Genomic DNA, 24,930 nt, shown 5'->3' on the forward strand with positions numbered 1-24,930 from the left:
TCTTCCTCACAATGATGTGCAACCCTAATTGGGATGAGATCAAGAATGAACTTTATCCAGGCTAGACACCATAGGACCACCCAGATCTCATCACATGGGTCTTCAGAGCAAAGTTAGAGGCGATGAGGAAAATGTTGATAGAGAAAGACATACTTGGGAAGGTGAAGGCCTACATATATGTAGTGGAGTTCTAGAAGATGGGCTTGCCGCATGCACACTTCTTGCTAATAATGGAACAGAAGTACAAGCTCACATGTCCCAAGCAATATGACATGATTATCAGTGCAGAGCTACCAAACAAGAAGTACACTGAGCTCTACAAGATGGTGATGAAGCATATGATGCATGGTCCCTGTAGGACGCTAAATCCATACTATCCGTGCATGGTGGGCTGCCGGTCATGCAAGAACCATTACCCGCGCCCATTCTATGAGGCAACGTCATAGGGAAAGGATTCATACCCCATCTATCAGCGACACAATGATGGCCGCACGCTAAAAGTTTGAAGCCATTACTTGGACAATCAATGGGTCGTGCCTTACAACCCTTGCCTACTACATACCTTCAACTGCCATATCAATGTTGAGGCCTATGGGAGCACTAAATCAGTAAAGTATCTATTCAAATACATATACAAGGGAAATGACAGGGCATCAGTGGTGATGAGGGAGACCGACAAAGCAGACAAGAAAGGGAACATTGATGAGATTAAGCAGTATAGAGATGCCCAGTGGGTGACGCCTCTAGAAGCACTATGGAGGATATATGGCTTTGACTTGAGCAAGAACCATCCACTAGTATAGCAACTGTAGCTTCATCTACCCAACATGCACATGGTGGCATTTCATAAACGAGATAAGGTCGAATGGATCGTTAATAGGCCAGGTGTAGAAGAGTCAATGCTGACAGCATACTTCGATGCAAACAAGCATCATGAGGAAGCCCGTGGAATCTTGTATCGGGACTTCCCAGAGCATTTTACCTGGCAGTCTGATGGTAAATTCTAGCAGAAAAGGAAAAACTCTGTTTTTCAAGTTCGAAGAGTCATCTTGACTCATCCTGCTGAGGGAGATCGTTACTTTCTTCATGTTCTCTTGAACAATGTTGCTGGTGCTACCTCATACGAACATCTAAGGATGGTTGATGGTGTGCTACTACCTTCGTTCCGTGAAGCTGTATAAAGGAGGGGTCTAATTGAAGAAGACAATACACTAGATGAATGTCTAACTGAAGCTACTTTATTCTAGATGCCTTCCTCTCTGCGGAGGTTATTTGCAACAATATTGGTATTCTGTGAGCCGCATGATGTGATGGGGTTGTGGAAAAAACAATACGATGCAATGTCAGAGGACTACAATAGCAATCATCCATCCCTGGATCTGGTGCAACAAATGGTTTTGATAGACATTCGAAACATGCTGCAGTCTATGGGGAAGGACATAATGTCATTTCCTCTTCCAGATATTGATCATTCATACGACGATGCCAGCCATATTCCTTGTGAGATATTTGAGGAAGCTAGTGTCGAGCAGAATCTCAAAGATGTGCTATTGTGCGACTCACTCAACGTCGAGCAAAGGTCTGCTTATGATGAGATAATGGCCACTGTCTACAGCAAATAAGGTGGGTTGTTCTTTGTGGATGGACCTAGCGGGACATGAAAGACATTTTTGTATAGGACACTTCTCGCAAAACTACGTAGCCAGGACAAGCTTGTTGTGGCTACAACTACATCTAGAGTCATAGCAGCCATAATGCCATGCAGGAGGATGGCCCACTCATGTTTCAAGATACCCCTAACTCTTCAAGAGGGTGGTTGCTGTAGCTTCACGAAACAAAGTGGTACTGCCAAGTTGCTGCAGCAAGCATCTCTCATAATTTGGGACGAGGCATCTATGACAAAGAGGCAAAATGTGGAAGCACTAGACAACAGTCTATGGGATATAATGGGCCGGTCAAATCTACCGTTTGGTGGAAAGACTATTGTCCTTGGTGGGGATTTTAGACAGGCCCTCCCTATTGTGCGGAAAGTATCCAGAGCTCAAATAGTCGGTGCTTCTCTACGAAGGTCGCATCTTTGGGAATTCATGCGCCACCTAAAGCTCGTCTGCAACATGAGGGCTCAGACTGACCCGTGGTTTGTAGATTATCTGTTACGCATTGGTGGTGGAACGTAAGAGGTTAATGGAGATGGCAATGCACGTATTCTAGACGAGATATGTGTCCCATACTCTAGCGATGCTGAGAAAGATCTTCATACATTGATCGACATCATCTTTCTAGATCTAAATGCAAACATGACGGACAAAGACTACATCACCACCAGAGTGATTTTATCTACACATAACGATTGGGTGCACATGATCAATATGAAAATGATTGATATGTTCTAGGGCGGCGAAATAGTGTATCATAGTTTTGACTCCACGATAGATGATCCACATAACTACTATCCATCAAAGTTCCTTAACAGTTTGACCCCCAACGGGCTGCCTCCACACGTCTTGAAGCTCAAGCTCAGGTGTCCTGTCATATTGCTTAGGAATATTGACCCTGCCAATGGGCTATGCAACGGTACAAGGCTAGTGACGTGGAAATCGTGGTGGGGTAGCATGCTGGGAAGCGGGTATTCCTTCCTCGAATACCGCTATGCCCGTCTGATGATGAGATGTTCCTGTTCCAGTTTAAGAGGAAGCAGTTTCCTATCAGGCTAAGCTTTGCCATGATGGTCAACAAGTCACAGGGCCAAACTATCCCGAACATGGGTGTGTACCTACCCGCACCCATGTTCTCTCACGGTCAGTTGTACGTTGCGATATCTAGAGCCACGTCAAGAACCAATATTAAGATCCTTGCCCTCCCGCCTGATGCAGAGGCACAAGAGGAGGAGGCCAAAAAGATAGAGAAGAAAAATGCTAAAAAGAATGCTGATGGGAAAAAAATAAGAATGCGTCAAATAAAAAAAAGATAAGAAGACCCCAATAGCGGATGGAACTTTCACGAAGAATATTGTATTTAAGGAGGTTCTAACGCCATAGGCGAGGTAACAGAACATTACTAACGCATACAATGCATTTTTCCATTCAATTTATATTGTACAAATAATATCTCACTAATGCCATATTTGTTGTTGTTCCTAGGTATTTTAAATGGTTTATCAGACTCTACAGGAGATGTTGTATATACACTTGTGTGATGGCATAATGAAAATTGAACATGTGTTATATTATTGTTATAAAAATGACACTTTGAGTTTTTTGTTCATAATATTTCATTTTGTAACCATTTATAACTATCACACGTGTATGTTCTCAAAACCATGAGTTTTGTCGACTTTCCTCACTTTTCTCATGTGCCAATGTGGGATCAACCGAATTAGCACCTGCATAATTACAAACATAAATTACTTGAATAAAACCAACCAAGCAAGTTAGCGATAATAATGAACAATAGTGCTAAACAACACCATACCAGTGGTCGTGGGATGGCACGATCGTAGTGGCGTTGATTCCGCGCATTCAGGAGGATAGCTCCTTTGTATTTTCCTTTGTTGCACCAGGGTCATTAGTTTGTGAGCATGAAAGAAATGGATATCGGAGATTTCTTTCTGCCAATATAAAACATTATCTTAGCCGCATCACGGAAAGGTCTATAAAATAGAGTTTATGAGCCTACGACGCCGCGCACTCCGTGACTGTGTCAAATTCATAAACTTTGCTTTTTGGATTAAATGTCACTTTAATGTTGATATTTAATTTTTATAGTATTATTATCTTATCGTACAATCTGTGTGTTTTTAGTACAAAATGTTAGCTATCCCGTAGCAACGCACGTGCACGCTACCTAGTTATTTATTGAAGGTAATAGCTTAAACAAATCTGAGCCATTATTTTTTTAGATTTTTAGATTAATTAATTAATTGCCTAGAAAAAGAGAATAACTTAAATCCTCAAATTAAATTATGGGAGACACATGAGTAGGCGCATGGCCTTTCATTGTTTGTTCCTTTGCATGCAAAGCCTTCCGATCGTGCAAACCCATCAACCAAAGACAGCCCCGCGGCAGGCAGAAATATCCAGTGATTACACATTTTCCCTTTGATCACATTATAAAAAAGTTACACAGTAAAGCACGATGTCGTACACACGTCTGTGTATATCACGTTCTACAAAACGCACCTGTATATATCACGTTCCAAAAAGGTTACCACTATATTATGTACCATACACACCTCTGTCACGTTAAAAAAATAATTGCTAACTCTCCATCACGTTGGAAAAAAGATCGTACCAAACTTTCCATAAAGAAACAGACAGCATATTTGGACACTTTATTTCATTCCAAAATTAAAAATAATTAAATATACAATTTTATTATTACCTCCTATAAAGTAATGTATGGTAAAAGATATCCAGATCGAGAGCCCACGGTTATTTGGGAGTGCCACAACAAAGCCCAACTAATATACATTAGTCCCTTTTTGCCCTTGGTGGTTCGCTCTCTCAACACTTGCTATTTCATTTCATAACTTCTGCTTGTGTTGTTGCTTGCCTAACAGTAGCTTTCTTAGCTTGCTCCTAGCTTGTTTAGTTAGTTGCCTTGCTCTAGTATAAGTAGTGTAGTTGTTGCTCTCCATATTAGCTATCTAGTTGCTAGGTGGTAGTTCTAGTTGTTTGCTTGGTTGTGTGCTTTAATTCTTGTTGTTACAACTAGACTTGTGTAGGGCTTGCTTCGTGGTGTGTCGGCTAGCACTACTACAAAATGATTTTGCGAGGCTAGGCCAAAATATTAACGGAGGCAGGGCATATCTAGCGACCACCTCTGTAAATGATTTGGAGAACTCCAAGAAAATGCCCAGTCTCCCAAAATCATTTATGGAGACGATTGCCTCCGAAAATTATTGATTAACTGGAGGCGGTTCGTCTTAGTACTCTGCCTCGATAAATCGATTTAGAATTATCAAACAGTCTCAGGTTGTTGACATAGTCTATACGAAAGTTACAACTCTCAACTAGAATCTACAACTTTATAGTTGAAAAGCTTTTTATTTGAAGTTGTTTCGAGTCTCCAAATATGTGTTTGAAGGTTATAGATTTTGAAATTTAAAATTTAGAATTCCTAAACTGATCTTGAATGTTCACATAGTGAATACAAAAGTTGCAGTGGCCGACCTGAGCTACATGTTTACTATTGATAAGTTTTTTATTTAAAGTCGTTTAGAGTCTCAAATATGTGTTTTAAATTCACATATTTTTTGATTCAATTTTTTTTTGAATTTTTCAAATAATCTGGAATGGAGATACATCATAAACTAAAGTTGTAGTACTTGATAAGATTTAAAACTTTATAGTTAAAAGTTTTTTTCATTTGAGTTCATTTAGTACCCAAAATATCTAATATAAGATTACGAAATATTGATATAAAATAATAACATATTATATATAGACATGAACGAGTGTGTGGTGGAGTAGTAGAGATGAGGTAGTGTTGAGTGTTAGGTCATAGGTTCAAATCCTAGGAGTCATAATTTTTTGGTTTTTGAGTTTTTCGGAGATCGTTAACGGAGGCGGACGTTTTAAGGCGGCTGCATCCGTAAATGGCATTGATGGGTATGGCGTCCACCTCCGAAAAGCCTGATTAATTAACAGAGGCCTTTTTGACGTAGCGGTCGCCATGCCCGCAACATTTAATAGAAAATGTCTGCCTCAGGTTAATGAATCCTGTAGTAGTGTAGGCAAGTAGTGGTTATTAGGATCATCTCTTTTACTAACACACTTGTCTAGTGTTTTGAGCTTGTAGAAAACATAATTAGGTTATTCACCCCCCTCTAGCTATTCATAGATCTTTCAGTTGCTCTAAATAGTTGTACCTTTTCTTTTTTTTTTCTTTTTTTCTATTGGTCACTGTAAAACTCTTTCTCCAACGTGCTCAGCACGTTTAAAAAAAATTGCCCAAATTTCTGAAAGCCTTTTGTAAGATTTTGCTTTCAAGGTATGCAATTAATGGTTGGCGCAAGCAACCAGCAGTAGTTCATTAGTTCAAGATTGTAATCCTATTTGAAGTTATTTAGTTAGTGACTTAGTTGCATCATTTGGTGTGACATCTTAATCTGATCAAACTGTACCCGTTATGACAAAAAGGATGCATGGTGGTTGAATTTCCAACAAACTACTAGCCTTAGGGTACTGCAGGCTGCTGGTGGTTATCAGATTATCAGGTTTGTTAGGGTTTTGAATTCATTTCTACTTGGCCTGCTGATTCTCTCTCTCTCTCTTGAGTCATGCTGATTCTCTTTTAAGTATCCTTGGTTAATTGCTTCCAAGAGGAATCCATCAGTACCGTATGCCCTTATCGCTTTTTGCTGAAGAAGCAAAATATTTGTACTTGTACACATTGTCTTTGGTCGAGGTCATTTCATTTGCGATGGGAGACCAACCAGCTGGTTAAAGTCAATTGAACTATTGCAGTACTTGTAGAAACATGACAATATGACATGTCTCCCTTTTACCATGATATATGCATGTTTGGTCTTTGGGTGAACCGGTACTGTTCATCGCCTGTGTTAGGAGAAAAGAGGGCGTAGTAGACAAGTTTGATTTATGACAAAACTAGAACTACCTACTATTTAAAATAGAGAAAGTAATAAAAAGTAAGTTCCTGAGTTTTGCTTACTCGAAAGTCCTAGTAACTTGTCCAAGATACAACAGTAGAACTCATCAATATCTATATCTAATGTTTGTATCTATATATATCTTATAACAATTATTAAGGGACTGTTTAGGAGAGCTCCATCTTCTCCTCAGAGAATTACTCCTAATTAGCCAAATGCTCAAAATACCAACTGATTCAGGTGGGGATTATGAGAGAATCACTTCTCCATTTACACTAGGAGCTGAGAGCTAAAAAAACCCTGCTTCACCCTGCTTCCTGTTATATTTTGGTGGAGATCAGCAGCGAATCAGCTCTCCACCCTTCTCCCTCTTAGGAATCCAATGTAATCACTGTGGCAGAACCGTCCAAAATAGCATACTCACGGAGGCGCTCGTCTTCCACCAGACACTAAGCACCCCGAAAGTAAGCTACAGCGAGCGGTGTCCGTCGGGCACACCCCGAGGGAGAATCCGAAAGATCCACATTTTCCCAAGGATCCAATAATGAGAACGAGTTACAATACAAGTCCATTTCATACATCTGAGTTTCTTAAAAGTACATTATTACAATACCAAATACTAGAGTGCGGAATGATAACAGCGGAATTTTTTGAAAATAACATCTAGCGGTAGGGGCGAGGATTCCGTCTGAGCCCAACAGAAGGATCCTCTACACAAAGGTACTCTTCAAGCATCACCTACAACAGGGGTAAATAAACCCTTAGTACACAATGTACTCGCAAGACTTATCCGACTAGTGGGAATAATTTTCTGACTCCAAGGAATATGATAGGCTTTATGGTTTGCTGATTTTCTTTAGCAGAAAGCAATACTAATAGCGAGTCCTTATTTATGTATTATTATTATCAGCCGTATTAAGTTATCATCTAGCCAGTCTATATAAGCACATGTTCTACTTTCAAGCAAGAGTTGAACAATCAGTTATATTTCTTCTTCTTTTCCACTTTCAGTTCTTACTACGGTGCTAAACCGCAGACAAGCCGTACCGGATTTTCCGGCGATTCATGAATCAATGTGCCCAGCTGGGTGCCCCGAAAACACACGCCCCGCTTGTACCCCAGGCACAAGCAGGACTAACCCATCACTCTCCTATCTCGGGTGTCCAGGTCCCCGTCTAAACTTGGACTCCAAGCCCCCACATCCTGAGTCCTGAACTCAGTGTGGTGCAAGGATCTCCACCACCTCCTCTTCCCATCAGTCGGTCCAGAAAGAGCCGGATCCGCGACAAGAGAGCAACAAGTCTTTCCTACGCCCATACCCAAGTATGCGCTCGGGACAATAAATCTGTGACTTGCCTAGAGCCATATGCAACGACCGGTCCTTAATCGACACAGACAGGGAAAAAGTGTAACCAAGTCATGCCCTGTTGGCCGCAGGACACAACCCCTTACACCCACCAGTACCCAATCCATATCCCTGCCCGGTCACCATTTTTCTTTCCACCATTTTATCATGAGTGTTCATATTTTATTACCTATTTGCGAGAAACGGCAGGTTACTCACGCTACCGATATCCTTAGCATAGTAGCTACTTGACCTGTACTAGTAGGACTCATGGGTAGGTATGTTTATGCAGGCAGTTTCCATAAAATGCCTGCAACTTAAATGCACATCACATACATATATATATATATATATATATATATATATATATATATATATATATATATATATATATATATATATATATATTCAGTGATCATAAAAATATGGGTTATGCTCCGGGGCTTGCCTTGGGCAGGCGCCGGGTCAGCAGGGTCAGCACCAACAGGCTCCTGGGCTCCCTCTTGTACGAGGATCTCCTCCTCGTACTCCTTGATCACCTCATCGTACTCCGGCTCGCCGACGGGCACGAAGTCTACCAGTCCGTGATCTACATGAAATGATGATGCAACGTTTAATAATACGGCAACGGAAATTCTTAAAATAAAAGTGCATCGATTTAACTCCTAAGCTAACGATACCGACCACGGTGCTAAGTCATCTATTGTTACCGATAAGTTTGAGGTATGACATTCATTATTATTATAACAACTACGGTTATTCTTACTCCTAACGCTTATTTATGTTAAATACGATAAAGTAAGGGTAGTAGCTACGTCATTTAGCAACTCATTCTAAGGCTACAAAATTTATAGCAAGTGCCTGATAACCTAGTGAACCTACTGTACAATGTTGAGGTCTATAGCTATTACCAATTGCCCACAAATATTCCTGCAAATCTTAATCTACATAATATTAGCCCACTAGTTTGTAATTTATGACCCAATACTTGCCACATGGAACTGCAATCAGACTGTACTAACGAGTAGACGGTATTTTTGCGAACCTAACAAAATTAGTCTCACTATTTTAGGATCACTACACAATTTACTATAATTTCTTAAAGTTTAGCTTAAAAACTAATTTGAATAAGCATTTATATTCTTTTGGAAATTAAGAAACCGAAACCTGGCTTCGCGGCCCAACACGCGCGGCCTGGCCCGCCATGGTGCGACGCGCGCGCGCGGCCCAACCGGCCAACGGCCCGCGACGGGAGAGGCCCGCGCGCGACGCAATTATGCAAAGACACCCCCGAACTACTATGTATTTACTGCGAGCTCTAAAGAACTATTCCTCCAGTCTATGGTTTTATAGCTGCACCCTCCCCTTTCTCCTTCTTTACCGCGGCGACGTCCCCCGGCACCCGTGCGCACACAGGCGCGATGGTGCGGGCACCAGGCGGCCACGCCGGCGTCACCCGAGCGACCAAGGCCTAGCTACAGGGCCAATGATTACCATCACGACAACGCGCAGCGTCTGGAAGCAATACGGAGAACAGGGGCGTCGTCCCGTCCTCCCTCCCCGGCGGTGGTCCTTGACCTGCGATAGTGGGTGCGTTCCCATGAGCCTTAGTGGAAACGGAACAAACCAAATAGTTAGCGAGCTTTAGGCACTATCCACGGAGACCCTGGAGGTGACGGTCTGGCTGGAGAAGGCCGGAGCTGAGTTGGCCACGTGTGCACCAACGAGGCGACGGCGCATGGCGATGGCACGGCTGTGCCAGGGACTGCTATACGGCAGTAGGGCTTAGACTATGGTGAGCATGGTGACGCCCAACTGGAGGAGAGGCTAGTAGAGCAAGGAATTGGACCGGGATGCCTTGGTCGCGTGGTTAGCCGACGGCGCAAGACACCCTGGTCTTATGGACCTGGCGAGCGGCGATTCAAAATTGAAGCATAAGATGGAGCTACAGGCAGCGATGTGGGGTCGGTAGGTTTGCAGGCTACCTAGCAGAGTCGAGGACGTAGTCAATTTGTAACAAGGCACTGCTACCACGGCGAATTTGAAAGAACAGTCCCGACGACCATGGAGATAGCGGAGGCAGGGGGCGGGTCCTGGTGCGGCTTGGCTCGGTCCGGCTGCGGATGTCAACGCAACAAACAAGCACGCACCATGATGGGGGACAGCAGGACGTGCTCCAGGCGACTGTCCGCACGGCCGTGGCTGCAAGCCAACGAGGCTCAGCACGGCATCGCAGCGGGCAGCGCCAGACAAGAAAAACACAGTGCGAGTGACGCGGAGGTGATGGTGGAGCAGGTTGTCGTCCTTCGCGCGAGCAGCCAAGGCGAGTCAACAGAGCAGTACTGGGCGTGGCCGCTGGCGGCGCGTAGCGCGGGACCCGGTGCGCCTCCGGCCAAAGCAGGGCAGGGCATGGCACGACAGAGCTTGGTCGGCGGCTCGGACGCAGCGCGTCAGCCATGGTGCTGTGACCCGTGCACCAATGAGTGGCAACAGGCGGACAAGGCAGCCGCGCCAAGACCCTACGCGTGTGTGCCTTCACGGTGGCAGTGCGGATGCGGCCGACGCATCGGCGCGCACGCGTTTGGGCGAGCCAGCAGCGGCGGTCACGGCCAGCAGCGGCGATGGCCGCGGTCAGCGCGCGGTGGCAGACGGTCAGGCACGCAACGCAAGAGCCGTGCGCGTGCATAGGCACGGCGGTGGGGCGCAGCCGGCGTGGCAGCGTGCGCCGGCAAGCCAGCAGCAGGTGGTGACCGCGCCCAGGGCTTAGGCCATGTGTCGTGCACACTTTTTAAAGCAGTTAGAAAACTTGTACACAATGCTCCAAACGCCAAACTAATTGTTCGATGCGCAAGAGGGTACATCAAGCTATCCACCAAGTCATGACATCGCGCCACCTCCTAAGCCGATTGCTCTACAAAACTTGCCAAAAGTGGCATCGTCGACCCTCTTTCAAACCTACGCGGAACGACTTAACTTCGAATGGTTTCGCGTCGAATCCCAAATCCGACCCACTTGATGGACTAACTAGCTATCATTACCCTTGACCGCACATGTTTCATGGCCGTTCGCAAAATGTTCTATACATTTTTGTTCGACAAAAAATCAATCTAGTGACATGACGCGTAACATTGTTTCTTGTTTTGCATAAATGCTTCAAGCGCCTATCATTGATTTATAATTCATGTTGTACACATATGCACATAAATATAATGGTCATGCGATGTTTTAGTAAGAACAGTACAATATAACACCGATGGTGTTACAATCACTCTATCGGAGAATCAAGGAGTAGAACTGACGGCTCCCAAACGGAGCCTAAAAGGAATAAGGATTCTTATGCACATCATATTTTACTTTTGACAGTCCGCCATGCTCCTCCCTGTCCCATCAGTGATCCAAGCTTTCTGTCGTGTAGAATTTATTTTTTAGTTGTTTTGGTCATGTTTTTTTCTTGTCATACGTCTTTTTTCCTTTTTAATCATACGATTTTTTTCTTCCGCCAGCAGCTAGTTTTCTGAAGAAAACTAAGAGTAGAAGGGAGATATAAAGATAGTAATAACAACAATAACAATAATAGTAAATGTGGAAAACAAAGAAAAAAAGGCAACATCGTGGGCCTTCGAAACTTGACTGAGCTGTATGCGAGCTACTAGTGTAATCTTGGCAAAGCTGGCATGTGAAAAATTGAGAGAGGCCACCCATCATAATTATCAACAGACAGATCAGACCCCTAAAATATCAGCGATGAAGTCCTCCGAACTTGAATAAGAGACTAGAATTACATATTTTATGGGTTTTCAAAGATAGGGAAATATTTAACTTTACAAATCCATAGTATCAAAATTAAAGTTATGGTATAGCTAGAAACAAATATGTTAATTATTATTGTATATTGCACTTTTGATATCAAAGTATGGAGCGTTTCCTTGGATATTAACTCTTTCCCGTACTCTTGCGAGTTAAAGTAGTGTGTCTAGGCACGATAAAAAGTTCATTCCCAATAGTTTTAGAATGCATGGCATAATTATTAGATAAATCTCCAAATCTCCCGTGCTTGAGTAAGAGTAATACGTGTGCATGATTATATGTAGTTTTGGTGATTTAGATGACAACCCGATCATAACATATGTGTTAAGATATGTTAGACATGCTCCAATAGGTCTAGGGATGCAAGGGAAAATGTGGTTCGAATCCCGACCAAGAAACTGAGTCAAAATAAAGAAATTAGCAAAAATGAGAGCCCGATCGGACTAGTGGCAATGGCATGAATACTCAACATGCCAGACGATCGACTAGCGAGTTAGTGGCACTGTGCTTGAGCATTGAACAAGGCTTGTTTGGCAGAGCTCCCAAAGCAGCTTCTAGGTTGAATCTAGGAGGAGCTCTGCCAATCCGTTTTTTAATGATAAGTGAATGTTTAAAATGAGCTAGGAGGACGTGAGATGAAAGAAGTAGCTTCTTCTGATTCATTCCATGCATATAGTTTATTCAAGAGAATCATATAGAATTATTTTTAGTCAAAAAACCACTTTTCTTAGAGAATCAACTTCCATAGAGAATTTGAAGCAGGGACCAAACAACCCTTAACAACTCATGCAGAGACAATTATGTGCTAGCATCTACGTGGAAACTTATATCGTAGATGTTCTCCAACTTATTATAAATAGTTGTTGCAACATCTATATGGATTAGCAACATGTTATGAATGTGTTCAGAAAAAAAATCTATGAATATGTCATAACATGTGATTGGTGGTGTGTATAGATCATAAGCAAAAAATAAGCTACAAACCTAGGGTGAACCATAAATACAACCCCTACAATAATTCTCGATCATAACAAGTTGTAAATTGAGAGGAGGGTCAACCATAACCAAAACTCTTGCACCGTCTCTTAATCACAACGAGCTGCATTGGGGAAACCATAGGGAAGGTTTGGGACCGCAGTGTGGCGGCCACGCGGTGTGGTATTACGAACATGTCCTCCCACATGCAGAACAAGAAAGGTGAGCAGTAGTTCATTCTCATGGTGGTTGCGTCTCACGTGTCAAAAAAAAATCATCGATTCTTGTGAGGCGTTTAGGGATTTTTTTTTATTCCCGCAGTGGAGCAGTTGCAGATCTAATTTTAATCATAAACAAACACACCCATAGTCACAACATCTGCTATGAATTCTAAAAAGTAGCAACCCTAATCAATAAGCACAAGTATACATGGCTAGTATTTGATGATTAGTAGCAACCTTAATCAATATAGATGCTATAATCCTAATCAATATATACAAGTATGCAGGAGTAACAGGACCCATGTTTGAGAAACCTAAAAAGAAGCAATCCTAATTAATGTGGATGTTGTGACCCTAATCAGTATACATGAGTATACTAGACCCGTGTTTGATAATTCTACAAAGTAGCAACCTGATGAGAGTCGATAGGGCAAACTCATATCCCTAATCAGCCTCTTGTGTCTTCTAATCAATATGCTCGCTACAAACCTAATCAGTATGGCTGTAATGACCCCTAATAAGTATGGATGTTGCAACCTAAATCGTGACCCGTATTTGAGAAATCTAAGTAGCAACATGAACAAATGGTAGGGGGACCATGTTTAGTATGTCTGCTGCAACCCTAATTAGCTAGTATGTGTTAGGTTTAGTCTCGTATCAGTAATTGATGGTGGGGGAGCACAATATATATGGCGAGGGCAGTCTTCATCTATCATGTTAGTCTTTTGGACTGAGTTAGGTCCAAAGCCTTGGTATGTTGTGGGCTCCGGTGGACTTGGGCCCGAGGGGCGCTAGCTTGTGGGTATAGCGTGCTGGGACGGTATCCGCTGCACACTCTTAGCCTGTTCGCTTGCTCGTATCTGGCTTATTCAGCCAACGAACAGTATTTTTCTCTCACACCAAACCAGCCAATAATACTTTCAGCCATGGCTTATAAGCCAAACCAGCTCAAACGAACATGGCGTCTAACAGTATGCATGAGCATCCGGGATATGTATTTGAGAATTAAAAAATAGCAACCTGAGTAGATGGTAGGGAAAACCTTATAACCTAATCAATATGCTAGTTTCAACCCCTAATCGGTAGCCTAATGCAACCCTAATCAATAATTCAGTATGCCCACTGCAACACTAATCAATTTGCCAGCTACAACAAATTGGTATGTGTCGTGATCCATAATCAGTATGGATGTGGCAATCTTAATCAGTATGTGTGAGTATATGGGGCAATTTGAGAAAATCGTGGCAATTGTGACAGCAGTGTAGAGTGAAAGTGATCAACTGGACAATCTTGTATTGATCATGTATGAGTACATATATAGTGTACATCGGGTGGCCTTTGGCCATGGCAGCGCATGCGTGAGCGGGTGAGCGGCCTAAGCGGGAGCGCGGGCGCCGTGGAGACCGGGCGCGCATGCGGCGACGGAGCGCGCTCTGCGGATCTACGGGCGCGGCGAGTGCGCGACGTGCGCAGGCAGTTGAGGACGCTGAAGACGCGGTCAGGCGTTAGCCGTTGGCGAGCCTGGTCCGCTGACACCCCCCCTGCAGTCTCGACGTTGGGTGATTGTACGACGAAGAGGCTGTCCCGGAAAGTCGAAGAACAACGCCGACGGGAGACCCTTGGTGAAGACGTTGGCAACCTGTCGTGCACTGGGAACGTGAGTGACGCGGAGCTCTCCAATGGCGACTTTCTCCCGAAACGAAGTGGATATCTAGCTCGATGTGTTTGGTGCGCCGATGGTGAACGGGGTTGCGCACCATGTACACGGACGAGATGTTGTCGCAGTAAGCCACTGTTGCCGAGGAGACCTTGCAGAGCAGCTCACCGAGCAGATGTCGAAGCCAGGAGCACTCTAAAACGGCGTTGGCGATGGCGCGGTACTCAGCTTCCGCGCTTGACCGTGACACCGTGTTTTGCCGCTTCGAGGACCACGATACGAGGGAGTTGCCGAAGAAGACGCAGAACCCGGACGTGGAACGCCATGTGTCCGGGCAGCCGGCCCAGTTGGCGTTGGAGTATGCCGTAATCGTCGGTGTCGATGCAGTGCGTAGCTGAACGCCAAGCGTCGTCGTGCCCTTGATGTACCAGAGGATGCGTTTCAACATCGTCTGGTGAACATCACGTGGCACGTGCATGTGGAGGCAGACTTGTTGCACGGCGTAGGCGATGTCGGGGCAGGTGATTGTTAGGTACTGTAGTGCTTCAGCGATGCTGCGGTAGGTGGTGACGTCGTCGATCAGCTTGCCATCAGCTGCTGACGTTTTTGGCTTGGCAGTCTGCTGGCGTGTCGAATGGTTTACAATTGGCCATGTCGGCACGCTCGAGCAGGTCTTCCACATACGAGGACTGCGAGAGGAAGAAGACGGTCGGAGTGCGCTGCACGTTGATGCCGAGGAAATGCCGCACAGGTCCCATGTCCTTCACGGCGAAGGCGTCGTGGAGCCACACGATGATGTGTCGAAGTAGCGTAGTAGTGGACGCCTGACAGGATCATGTCATCAACATACAGGAGTAGGTACAGCCGTTGCGCCATTCCTGTGGTAGACGAACAGAGATGTGTCTGCCGTGGACTGGACGAAGCCGAGACTGGTGACATGACCGACGAATCGATCAAACCACGCGCGTGGAGCTTGGCGTAGTCCATAGAGGGAGCGCGAAAGGAGGCAGACATCATTTGGCCGGCGTGGATCGACGAAGCATGTCGGTTGCTGGCTGTACACCTGTTCCTGTAGATTGCCATGAAGGAAAGCGTTGGAGACGTCAAGTTGATGCGCCGACCAGTTGTAGGTTGCCACGATCGTCAGAACGGTGCGGATGGTCGCCGGCTTGACCACCGGCGAGAAAGTTTCGCCGAAGTCTATTCCTGGGCGTTGATTGAAGCCACGGACGACCCACCAAGCTTTGTAACACTCGAGGGTGCCGTCGGGATTCATCTTGTGCTTGAAGACCCATTTGCCGATGATGATCCGTGCACCTGGTGGCCGTGGAACGAGCGTCCATGTCTTGTTGGCCTGCAACGAGTCATACTCCTTTTTCATGGCGGCGTACCAATGGGGATCCTTGACGGCAGAGCGTACACTCCGTGGAATCGAGGAGACCGCCTCGGTGGCCGCCATGGCGTACTTGGGGTTCGGTTTGTGGATCCCAGCACGAGCGCGAGTGATCATCGGGTGCATCGGTGGTTGCTCAGGTTCGGCGCCAGGCGGCGTCGCAGGAGATGCTGGTGAGCTTGGTGCAGTCGCTGGTGGCGAGGATCCCTGGGATGCGGTGCTTGATGAAGACGTCATCGAGGTACCCGACACGACTAGATTTGTAGTGGATGGAGTCGAAGGCGGCATCGCGTCGAGGATGTGTCGGTGCTGTCGTGGCGGATGCGGCACGGGGTGCGGCATGGGGTGTGGCGGGGAAGGCGGTGATGCCGATCGTCGATGACTGCGCATCGTGCCTTGCCCTAGGGGACTTGCATCGTTGGATCGTAGTCGACGTCGTGGTTCGGTGTAGCTGGTGGTCTGACGTCACGGAAGGGGAACACGGCTTCATCGAACAGAACATGCCGCGAGGTGATGACAGCGACCCGATGTGGGATCGTAGCAACGATAGCCGCGATGGTCAGCCGGGTAGCCGATGAAGATGCACGTGGTCGACCGCAGCGACGAGTTTGTGACTCGCCGTGGCGATCATGTTGGGGAAGCACCTGCAGCCGAAGATGCGAAGGTCGGTGTAGTTTGGCGGCGTGCCGAAAGAGCAGCTGGAACGGTGTCGCCGATCCCGTGGCGCGGCACGGTCACCGATTGATCAAATGTGTCGCCGTGGCGAGCGCCTCGGCCCAGAACGCCAGTGGAGCTGCACTGTGGATCAGTAGTGTACGAACACAATCGTTAATGGTTCGAAGAACACGCTCGGCTTTCCCGTTTTGCTGAGACTGTGTAGGGGCACGAGAGGCGAAGCTGAGTGCCAAGAGAAGATAGCAGAAGACGCATGGCGGTGTTGTCATACTCACGGCCATTGTCTGTCTGGAAGGCGAGTATTGGCAAACGAAACTGAGTATGAACGTAAGCGATAAAAGAACGAATAGTAGGTAGAACATCAGATTTATTTCGCAGGGGAATTGTCCAGAGGTAGTGTGTGTAATCATCAAGAAAAACAACATAATACTTGTATCCTGAATGACTGAACACAGGTGATGTCCATACATCGGAATGAACTAATTGAAACAGGAAAAATGTTTGTGATGTGGAATCATGAAACGGCAGGCGAGAATGTTTACCCAGCCGGCAAGAAGAACATGAATGCTCATCAGTTTTATTACAGCGAAAAGAAAAATTCTGTAGAACTTGAGTGGTAGCTGGAATCCCCGGATGTCCAAGTCGCTGATGCCACAGGGACGCTGCTGATGAAGTGTGAAGAGCTTGATGGTGTGGAAGGCGAAGGGGGTAGAGATCACCGCTGCTATCACATCGGAGCATCTCCGCCCTGGTATGAAGATCCTTGATTGAAAAACCAGAAGGGTCAAACTCGATAGATACATCATTATCACGAGTTAATCGCCTAACAGAAATCAAGTTCTTAATGAGAGAAGGAGAAACAAGGACGTCATCGAGATGAAGAGGCGAAGTGGCAGTGGGGATGATTGTGTGTGCTCGGTGTGTTGCCGGCATACGAGCACCATTCCCGACTGTGATGACTGAGGAAGAAGAACGGAGGGAGCTGGGGGGGGGAAGTTACCGGGTGAAGAAGACATGTGTGACGTCGCCCCGGTGTCGAAGTACCACTCAGAGGCACTGGGCGGCTGCTGCTGTGCGCCGGACGACTGGAGCGCCGCGTAGAGCGCACTGGGGTCGAAGACGTTGGAGTTGTTGGAGGCGGCCGTCATGGCTTGCTGCGGCTAGAACGGTGACCGAGGACCCAGAACGCCTGCACCGGGGGCACGGAACGGCATGGACCACGCCTGGACCATGCCTTGCCATGGGTTGTAGCCGGCGGCCCATGGCACGGACGGAGCGTTGGAGTTGCCGCCGTTGTTGTTGGAGCGGGAGCCACCGCCACCGTTGTTTCGGCCGCCACCGTTGTCGCGACGGCGGTCGTAGCGGTTGTTTTTGCGGTTGCCGCCGCCGTTGCCGTTCCCGGCATTGCCGGACCCGGATTGATTGTTGGTGGAGCGCGGGGCGGAAGAACCGGAGGAGGCGTCCTTGGAACCAGAGGAGGATGACAAGGAGCCGCCGTTGGTGGCGCCATGAGACGTGGTCAGGGCCTGAACCGCCTCGACGGTGGCGTCGTGCTGGAAACTGAGCTCCTCTAGAATGAGGAAGGAGCGGGCGCTCTGGAAGGTGTGCGGCGGCGACTTGGACAGTGATGACCGGCTTGACGTAGCGGAATTTGGGGTTGAGGCCACGAAGAAGATTGAGCACCTGGCTTGGCTCGGAGACGGCATGGCCGATGTCGCGCAGCTGATCGGCGATTCGCTTGAGCTTGGTGCAGTAGTCATTGATGGACAGGTCGCCTTGCACCATGGAACGCAGCTCGGCCTCGAGGTACACCGCGCGCTGCATCTCATTGTCCTGGAAGAGACCCTCGACGGCGTGCCAGAGGGTGAAGGCGTCGTGGCGATCACGACGGACAATGTCGAAGACACCTTTGGACACGGTGGCGAGTATCCAGTTTACGACTGCACGAGTCCACCATGCGCCACTCGCCATCGCGCTCGTCGTCGGGAGTCGTCGAGCGGACGTGGCTCTTGATGCCGAACTTGCCGAGAGTTGAATCGAAGAAATGACGCCACTGGCCGAAGTTGCCTTCGTCGAGGTCGAGGATGACCGGGACGTGGTGGCGAATGGAGAGGGTTTGGATCTGGGAGGCAGAGACGGGCACGGCGTCGAGGCCATCGTCGGAGGAGTCCGAGGGGATGGAGGAGGGAGCCATGGGAGCGGAAGAGGAGGCAAAAGGATTTTGGAGGATCGAAGGATCGTCTGATACCATGTAGAGTGAAAGTGATCAACTGGACAACCTTGTATTGATCATGTATGAGTACATATATAGTGTACATCGGGTGGCCTTTGGCCATGGCAGCGCATGCGTGAGCGGGTGAGCGGCCTAAGCGGGAGCGCGGGCGCCGTGGAGACGGGCGCGCATGCGGCGACGGAGCGCGCTCTGCGGATCTACGGGCGCGGCGAGTGCGCGACGTGCGCAGGCAGTTGAGGACGCTGAAGACGCGGTCAGGCGTTAGCCGTTGGCGAGCCTGGTCCGCTGACAAGCAGGGATCCCATACTTCTTCCGCGGATGCCCATGGTTTTGAAAATTGTAGGGAGCCATACAGATATTAGCCTGTTCTCTGAAGAATCAAGAATGAGCTGGTTTCTAAATCCCTAGCCGGTTTTCTCACAATTTTAATTCACATAATGCTCAATCGCTCTGGTAATTGCTTCTGCCATGAAACAATCAAATCAAACTAGGACTTTAGTCGGTAAAACAAAAGGTTTTGAACGTGTGAACGGCTGGACGCTGTCTTTGTCTAACAAAAGAACTGCCCCCTTTTTTTTATCTACCGTCATTTAGCACTGAGTGAGTAGCAGTAATAAAAAAGGGCACAGCTCAGCGGCTGACTATACCTTACTAACAAATCAATCCCTGTCTTTTGGGGGCAAAATAAATAAAACGCAAAAGGACAGTGATAGCTTTCGCTCTACAGTGTAAGTCAAAAATCCAAGCTTTCGCTCGTGAAACTAGCGTCTCACCGGCAGAGCTATCACGCAAATACATAAACCAATCACTTCCTTGCAAGCATTGTTAATCGATCGTATAAGAAATGCTAGGTCAATGCTTCCACGTTGGAGGTAGCTATTATATGTAAACAAACCCTTGACATCCGTTGCACGCGAGTGTTTGTGGAGGAAATGGGGAGCAACGCGGCGCAGCGGCGTAGGCGGCGGCAATGGACGCTGACTCTGGTGACCACGGCGGCGCTGCTGGAGCGTGCGGATGAGCAGCTGCTTCCCGCGGTGTACAAGGTGGTAGGCGAGGCGCTGGGTGTGTCGCCCACCGCGCTGGGTTCCCTCACGCTGTGCCGCGCGTTCGTGCAGGCCGTGTGCTACCCTCTGGCAACGTGCGCCGCGGCGCGCTACGAACGCGCGCGCGTCGTCGCCGCCGGGGCATTCCTCTGGGCCGTGGCCACACTGCTCGTCGGCGCCTCGGGCACATTTCTCCAGGTCAGTGACTGCCACGATGTTTTGCGTCGTCTCCCCACCCACTGGCCACTGGACACTAATACGTGCGCGCGCTACCTGAACGCTATCTTGCATTGCAGATGGCGTTGGCCAGGGGCTTCAACGGCGTCGGGCTGGCGCTCGTTGTGCCGGCGATCTACTCCCTGGTGGCCGACTACAGCGACGACGGCACGCGTGGCTCGGCGTTCGGGTGGGTGGTGATGGCGCAATTCATGGGCCGTGTCGCGGGGAACACCCTCGGCGTGCTGCTCGCGGCTACGAGCTTCCTCGGCGTCCCAGGCTGGCGGCTGGTGTTCTACGCCCTCGCGCTCGTCAGCGCCTCGATCGCCGCCCTAACGTGTCTGCTCGGCGCCGACCCCCGCCGCCCCGTCAGCGTGAAGGCCGGCACGGCTGCGGCCACGCTGGCCCAGCTCGCCGAGAAGCCAAGGACGTGGTGAAGGTGCCGACGTTCCAGATCATCGTGGCGCAGGGCGTGGTTGGGTCGGTGCCGTGGTTGGCGCTCAGCTTCGCCGCCATGTGGCTGGAGCTCGTCGGGTTCACACGCTGGCAGACCACCGTGCTGACCAGCCTGAACAACCTCGCCAACGCGCTCGGCGCGCTGTTCGCGGGGTTCGTCGGGGACCCACTGGCGCCTGTCTAATGTGGGTTGGCAAACCGTGGACATGTTCCTTACGCACAGTCCATATGCAAAACCCCGGATCGATTGTTGGTGGAGCGTGGGGCGGAAGAACCGGAGGAGGCGTCCTTGGAACCAGAGGAGGATGACAAGGAGCCGTCGTTGGTGGAGCCATGAGACGCGGTCAGGGACTGACCCGCCTCGACTGTGGCGTCGTGCTGGAAACTGGGCTCCTCTAGAATGAGGAAGGAGCGGGCGCTCTGGAAGGTGTGTGGCGGCGACTTGGACGTGATGACTGGCTTGACGTAGCGGAATTTGGGGTTGAGGCCACGAAGAAGATTGAGCACCTGGCTTGGCTCGGAGACGGCATGGCCGATGTCGCGCAGCTGATCGGCGATCTGCTTGAGCTTGGTGCAGTAGTCATTGATGGACAAGCCGCCTTGCACCATGGAACGCAGCTCGGCCTCGAGGTACACCGCGCGCTGCATCTCATTGTCCTGGAAGAGACCCTCGATGGCGTGCCAGAGGGTGAATTCGTCGTGGCGATCACGACGGACAATGTCGAAGACGCCTTTGGACACGGTGGCGAGTATCCAGTTTACGATGCACGAGTCCACCATGCGCCACTCGCCATCGCGCTCATCGTCGGGAGTCGTCGAGCGGACGTGGCTCTTGATGCCGAACTTGCCGAGAGTTGAATCGAAGAAATGATGCCACTGGCCGAAGTTGCCTTCGTCGAGGTCGAGGATGACCGGGACGTGGTGGCGAATGGAGAGGGTTTGGATCTGGGAGGCAGAGACGGGCACGGCGTCGAGGCCATCGTCGGAGGAGTCCGAGGGGATGGAGGAGGGAGCCATGGGAGCGGAAGGGGAGGCAAAAGGATTTTGGAGGATCGAAGGATCGTCTGATACCATGTAGAGTGAAAGTGATCAACTGGACAACCTTATATTGATCATGTATGAGTACATATATAGTGTACATCGGGTGGCCTTTGGCCATGGCAGCGCATGCGTGAGAGGGTGAGCGGCCTAAGCGGGAGCGCGGGCGCCGTGGAGACCGGGCGCGCATGCGGCGACGGAGCGCGCTCTGCGGATCTACGGGCGCGGCGAGTGCGCGACGTGCGCAGACAGTTGAGGACGCTGAAGACGCGGTCAGGCGTTAGCCGTTGGCGAGCCTGGTCCGCTGACAAGCAGGGATCCCATACTTCTTCCGCGGATGCCCATGGTTTTGAAAATTGTAGGGAGCCATACAGATATTAGCCTGTTCTCTGAAGAATCAAGAATGAGCTGGTTTCTAAATCCCTAGCCGGTTTTCTCACAATTTTAATTCACATAATGCTCAATCGCTCTGGTAATTGCTTCTGCCATGAAACAATCAAATCAAACTAGGACTTTAGTCGGTAAAACAAAAGGTTTTGAACGTGTGAACGGCTGGACGCTGTCTTTGTCTAACAAAAGAACTGCCCCCTTTTTTTTATCTACCGTCATTTAGCACTGAGTGAGTAGCAGTAATAAAAAAGGGCACAGCTCAGCGGCTGACTATACCTTACTAACAAATCAATCCCTGTCTTTTGGGGGCAAAATAAATAAAACGCAAAAGGACAGTGATAGCTTTCGCTCTACAGTGTAAGTCAAAAATCCAAGCTTTCGCTCGTGAAACTAGCGTCTCACCGGCAGAGCTATCACGCAAATACATAAACCAATCACTTCCTTGCAAGCATTGTTAATCGATCGTATAAGAAATGCTAGGTCAATGCTTCCACGTTGGAGGTAGCTATTATATGTAAACAAACCCTTGACATCCGTTGCACGCGAGTGTTTGTGGAGGAAATGGGGAGCAACGCGGCGCAGCGGCGTAGGCGGCGGCAATGGACGCTGACTCTGGTGACCACGGCGGCGCTGCTGGAGCGTGCGGATGAGCAGCTGCTTCCCGCGGTGTACAAGGTGGTAGGCGAGGCGCTGGGTGTGTCGCCCACCGCGCTGGGTTCCCTCACGCTGTGCCGCGCGTTCGTGCAGGCCGTGTGCTACCCTCTGGCAACGTGCGCCGCGGCGCGCTACGAACGCGCGCGCGTCGTCGCCGCCGGGGCATTCCTCTGGGCCGTGGCCACACTGCTCGTCGGCGCCTCGGGCACATTTCTCCAGGTCAGTGACTGCCACGATGTTTTGCGTCGTCTCCCCACCCACTGGCCACTGGACACTAATACGTGCGCGCGCTACCTGAACGCTATCTTGCATTGCAGATGGCGTTGGCCAGGGGCTTCAACGGCGTCGGGCTGGCGCTCGTTGTGCCGGCGATCTACTCCCTGGTGGCCGACTACAGCGACGACGGCACGCGTGGCTCGGCGTTCGGGTGGGTGGTGATGGCGCAATTCATGGGCCGTGTCGCGGGGAACACCCTCGGCGTGCTGCTCGCGGCTACGAGCTTCCTCGGCGTCCCAGGCTGGCGGCTGGTGTTCTACGCCCTCGCGCTCGTCAGCGCCTCGATCGCCGCCCTAACGTGTCTGCTCGGCGCCGACCCCCGCCGCCCCGTCAGCGTGAAGGCCGGCACGGCTGCGGCCACGCTGGCCCAGCTCGCCGAGAAGCCAAGGACGTGGTGAAGGTGCCGACGTTCCAGATCATCGTGGCGCAGGGCGTGGTTGGGTCGGTGCCGTGGTTGGCGCTCAGCTTCGCCGCCATGTGGCTGGAGCTCGTCGGGTTCACACGCTGGCAGACCACCGTGCTGACCAGCCTGAACAACCTCGCCAACGCGCTCGGCGCGCTGTTCGCGGGGTTCGTCGGGGACCCACTGGCGCCTGTCTAATGTGGGTTGGCAAACCGTGGACATGTTCCTTACGCACAGTCCCCATATGCAAAACCTGTGTGAAGGCATAGGTGTGCTTCTCGTTTAGTAAACAATAAAATCCTACCTAGTTGGAATATAGAAGAGGTACAATCTGAATGACCAACCTGAGTAACACATCGCAGAGGTTAAGGGAAAATGGACAAAACACTGAAAATCGGTGGTAAAATGTTGGTCCAATCTGACAGTACCTTGAACCATTACACTATTAACCCTTAGAAGGGGGAAAAAGGTAAGAGTATCATGAATCTGATGATTCTGAACTATGCATCATAATGTTAGACATAACAAATTATGTAAATAAAAAATTAAAAGGAATGCTCGGGTGGACAATTCGTCAATGCGAACATAATCTGAACATATGTGGATACCTTGGAACGATTTGAGACCATTAATCTGAAGGTGACCCTTTCATTGCTGCACACCAGAAACATCTGAGCAAAAGCTTGAGATTTGATGAACAGGCTTTTCTTTTCAGCCTTATGGCCTCATCCAGGGTTTACAATTTCGGCGAAATATCGCCGAAATTTCCGAAATATCGTCTTTTTCGCTGAGGTCCGAAATTTTTTTGTATCGGTCAAAATTTTTCGGTTAAATTCATCTTTCACTCTAAAATTACACCAAACCACACTAAAATGACCCTTCATATCATCTAGTCTTATCAAAGCCCTAAATTTCTTCAAATTTATTTAATTTTCTCACTCACACATTGGACGGCACTAGTGTATGCAGCTCGCCCACCATCAACACACTGTATTACTGCGGCTCTACTTCTGTGATATATTATGTTATTTCGTCGATGTTATATAAATTTATGATGAATGATGGATTATAGAGTTTTTCTAGTGAAATGATGCCAAATTTGTTTAAAACTCAATTTAAATTTATTTAAATTTGAACCGATATTTCCGAAATTTCCGAAATTTCGTATTTATCGCTGGGGACCGAAATTTTTTTCTTACCGGTATTGTAAACCCTGGCCTCATCTTCACACAATACAGTGCATATAAAAAAAATTAACCTCTAAGAATGTAATGAACGAATGGTAGTAAAGAATCGGGAGGAACCAAATATCAACGGAGTGAAGAGTACACATGCTGTGATTTCTGAAGATAGAACATTACCTCGCAAATTTGTGAAGTGAGGTAGTAGATCAGAAAGAACAAATCCTTTACTGATTGGGCTAAGGTGGAGGGCCACTATATTACATACTAAAGAACAAAATCTTCCTTGCTCAATTTCCGATACTCTACAATAATTGGAAGGTAAAACTGCTAGAAATTGCAACTGTGCAGAAG

At 48.4% G+C, this 24,930-nt stretch overlaps 2 protein-coding genes and 2 pseudogenes across 2 annotated transcripts; 2 read left to right on the forward strand and 2 right to left on the reverse strand.

Moving 5' to 3' along the window:
• Positions 1-14,092: 14,092 nt before the first annotated feature.
• Positions 14,093-16,074, reverse strand: LOC136537096 (uncharacterized mitochondrial protein AtMg00810-like). Its single transcript, XM_066529179.1, has 4 exons — positions 15,679-16,074; positions 15,259-15,439; positions 14,716-15,212; positions 14,093-14,104 (listed from the first exon to the last, which is right to left on the reverse strand). The coding sequence occupies exons 1-4, from the start codon at positions 16,072-16,074 to the stop codon at positions 14,093-14,095; spliced, it is 1,086 nt and encodes a 361-aa protein (XP_066385276.1).
• A 3,774-nt stretch (positions 16,075-19,848) lies between these two features.
• Positions 19,849-20,818, forward strand: LOC136537098 (uncharacterized; annotated as a pseudogene).
• Positions 20,819-20,847: 29 nt separating this feature from the next.
• LOC136537099 (uncharacterized) lies at positions 20,848-21,651 on the reverse strand. Its single transcript, XM_066529180.1, has one exon. The coding sequence runs from the start codon at positions 21,649-21,651 to the stop codon at positions 20,848-20,850; it is 804 nt and encodes a 267-aa protein (XP_066385277.1).
• A 972-nt stretch (positions 21,652-22,623) lies between these two features.
• Positions 22,624-23,593, forward strand: LOC136537100 (uncharacterized; annotated as a pseudogene).
• Positions 23,594-24,930: the final 1,337 nt, after the last annotated feature.

This window comes from Miscanthus floridulus, chromosome 2, assembly GCF_019320115.1.
Source record: "Miscanthus floridulus cultivar M001 chromosome 2, ASM1932011v1, whole genome shotgun sequence".
NCBI lineage: Eukaryota > Viridiplantae > Streptophyta > Magnoliopsida > Poales > Poaceae > Miscanthus > Miscanthus floridulus.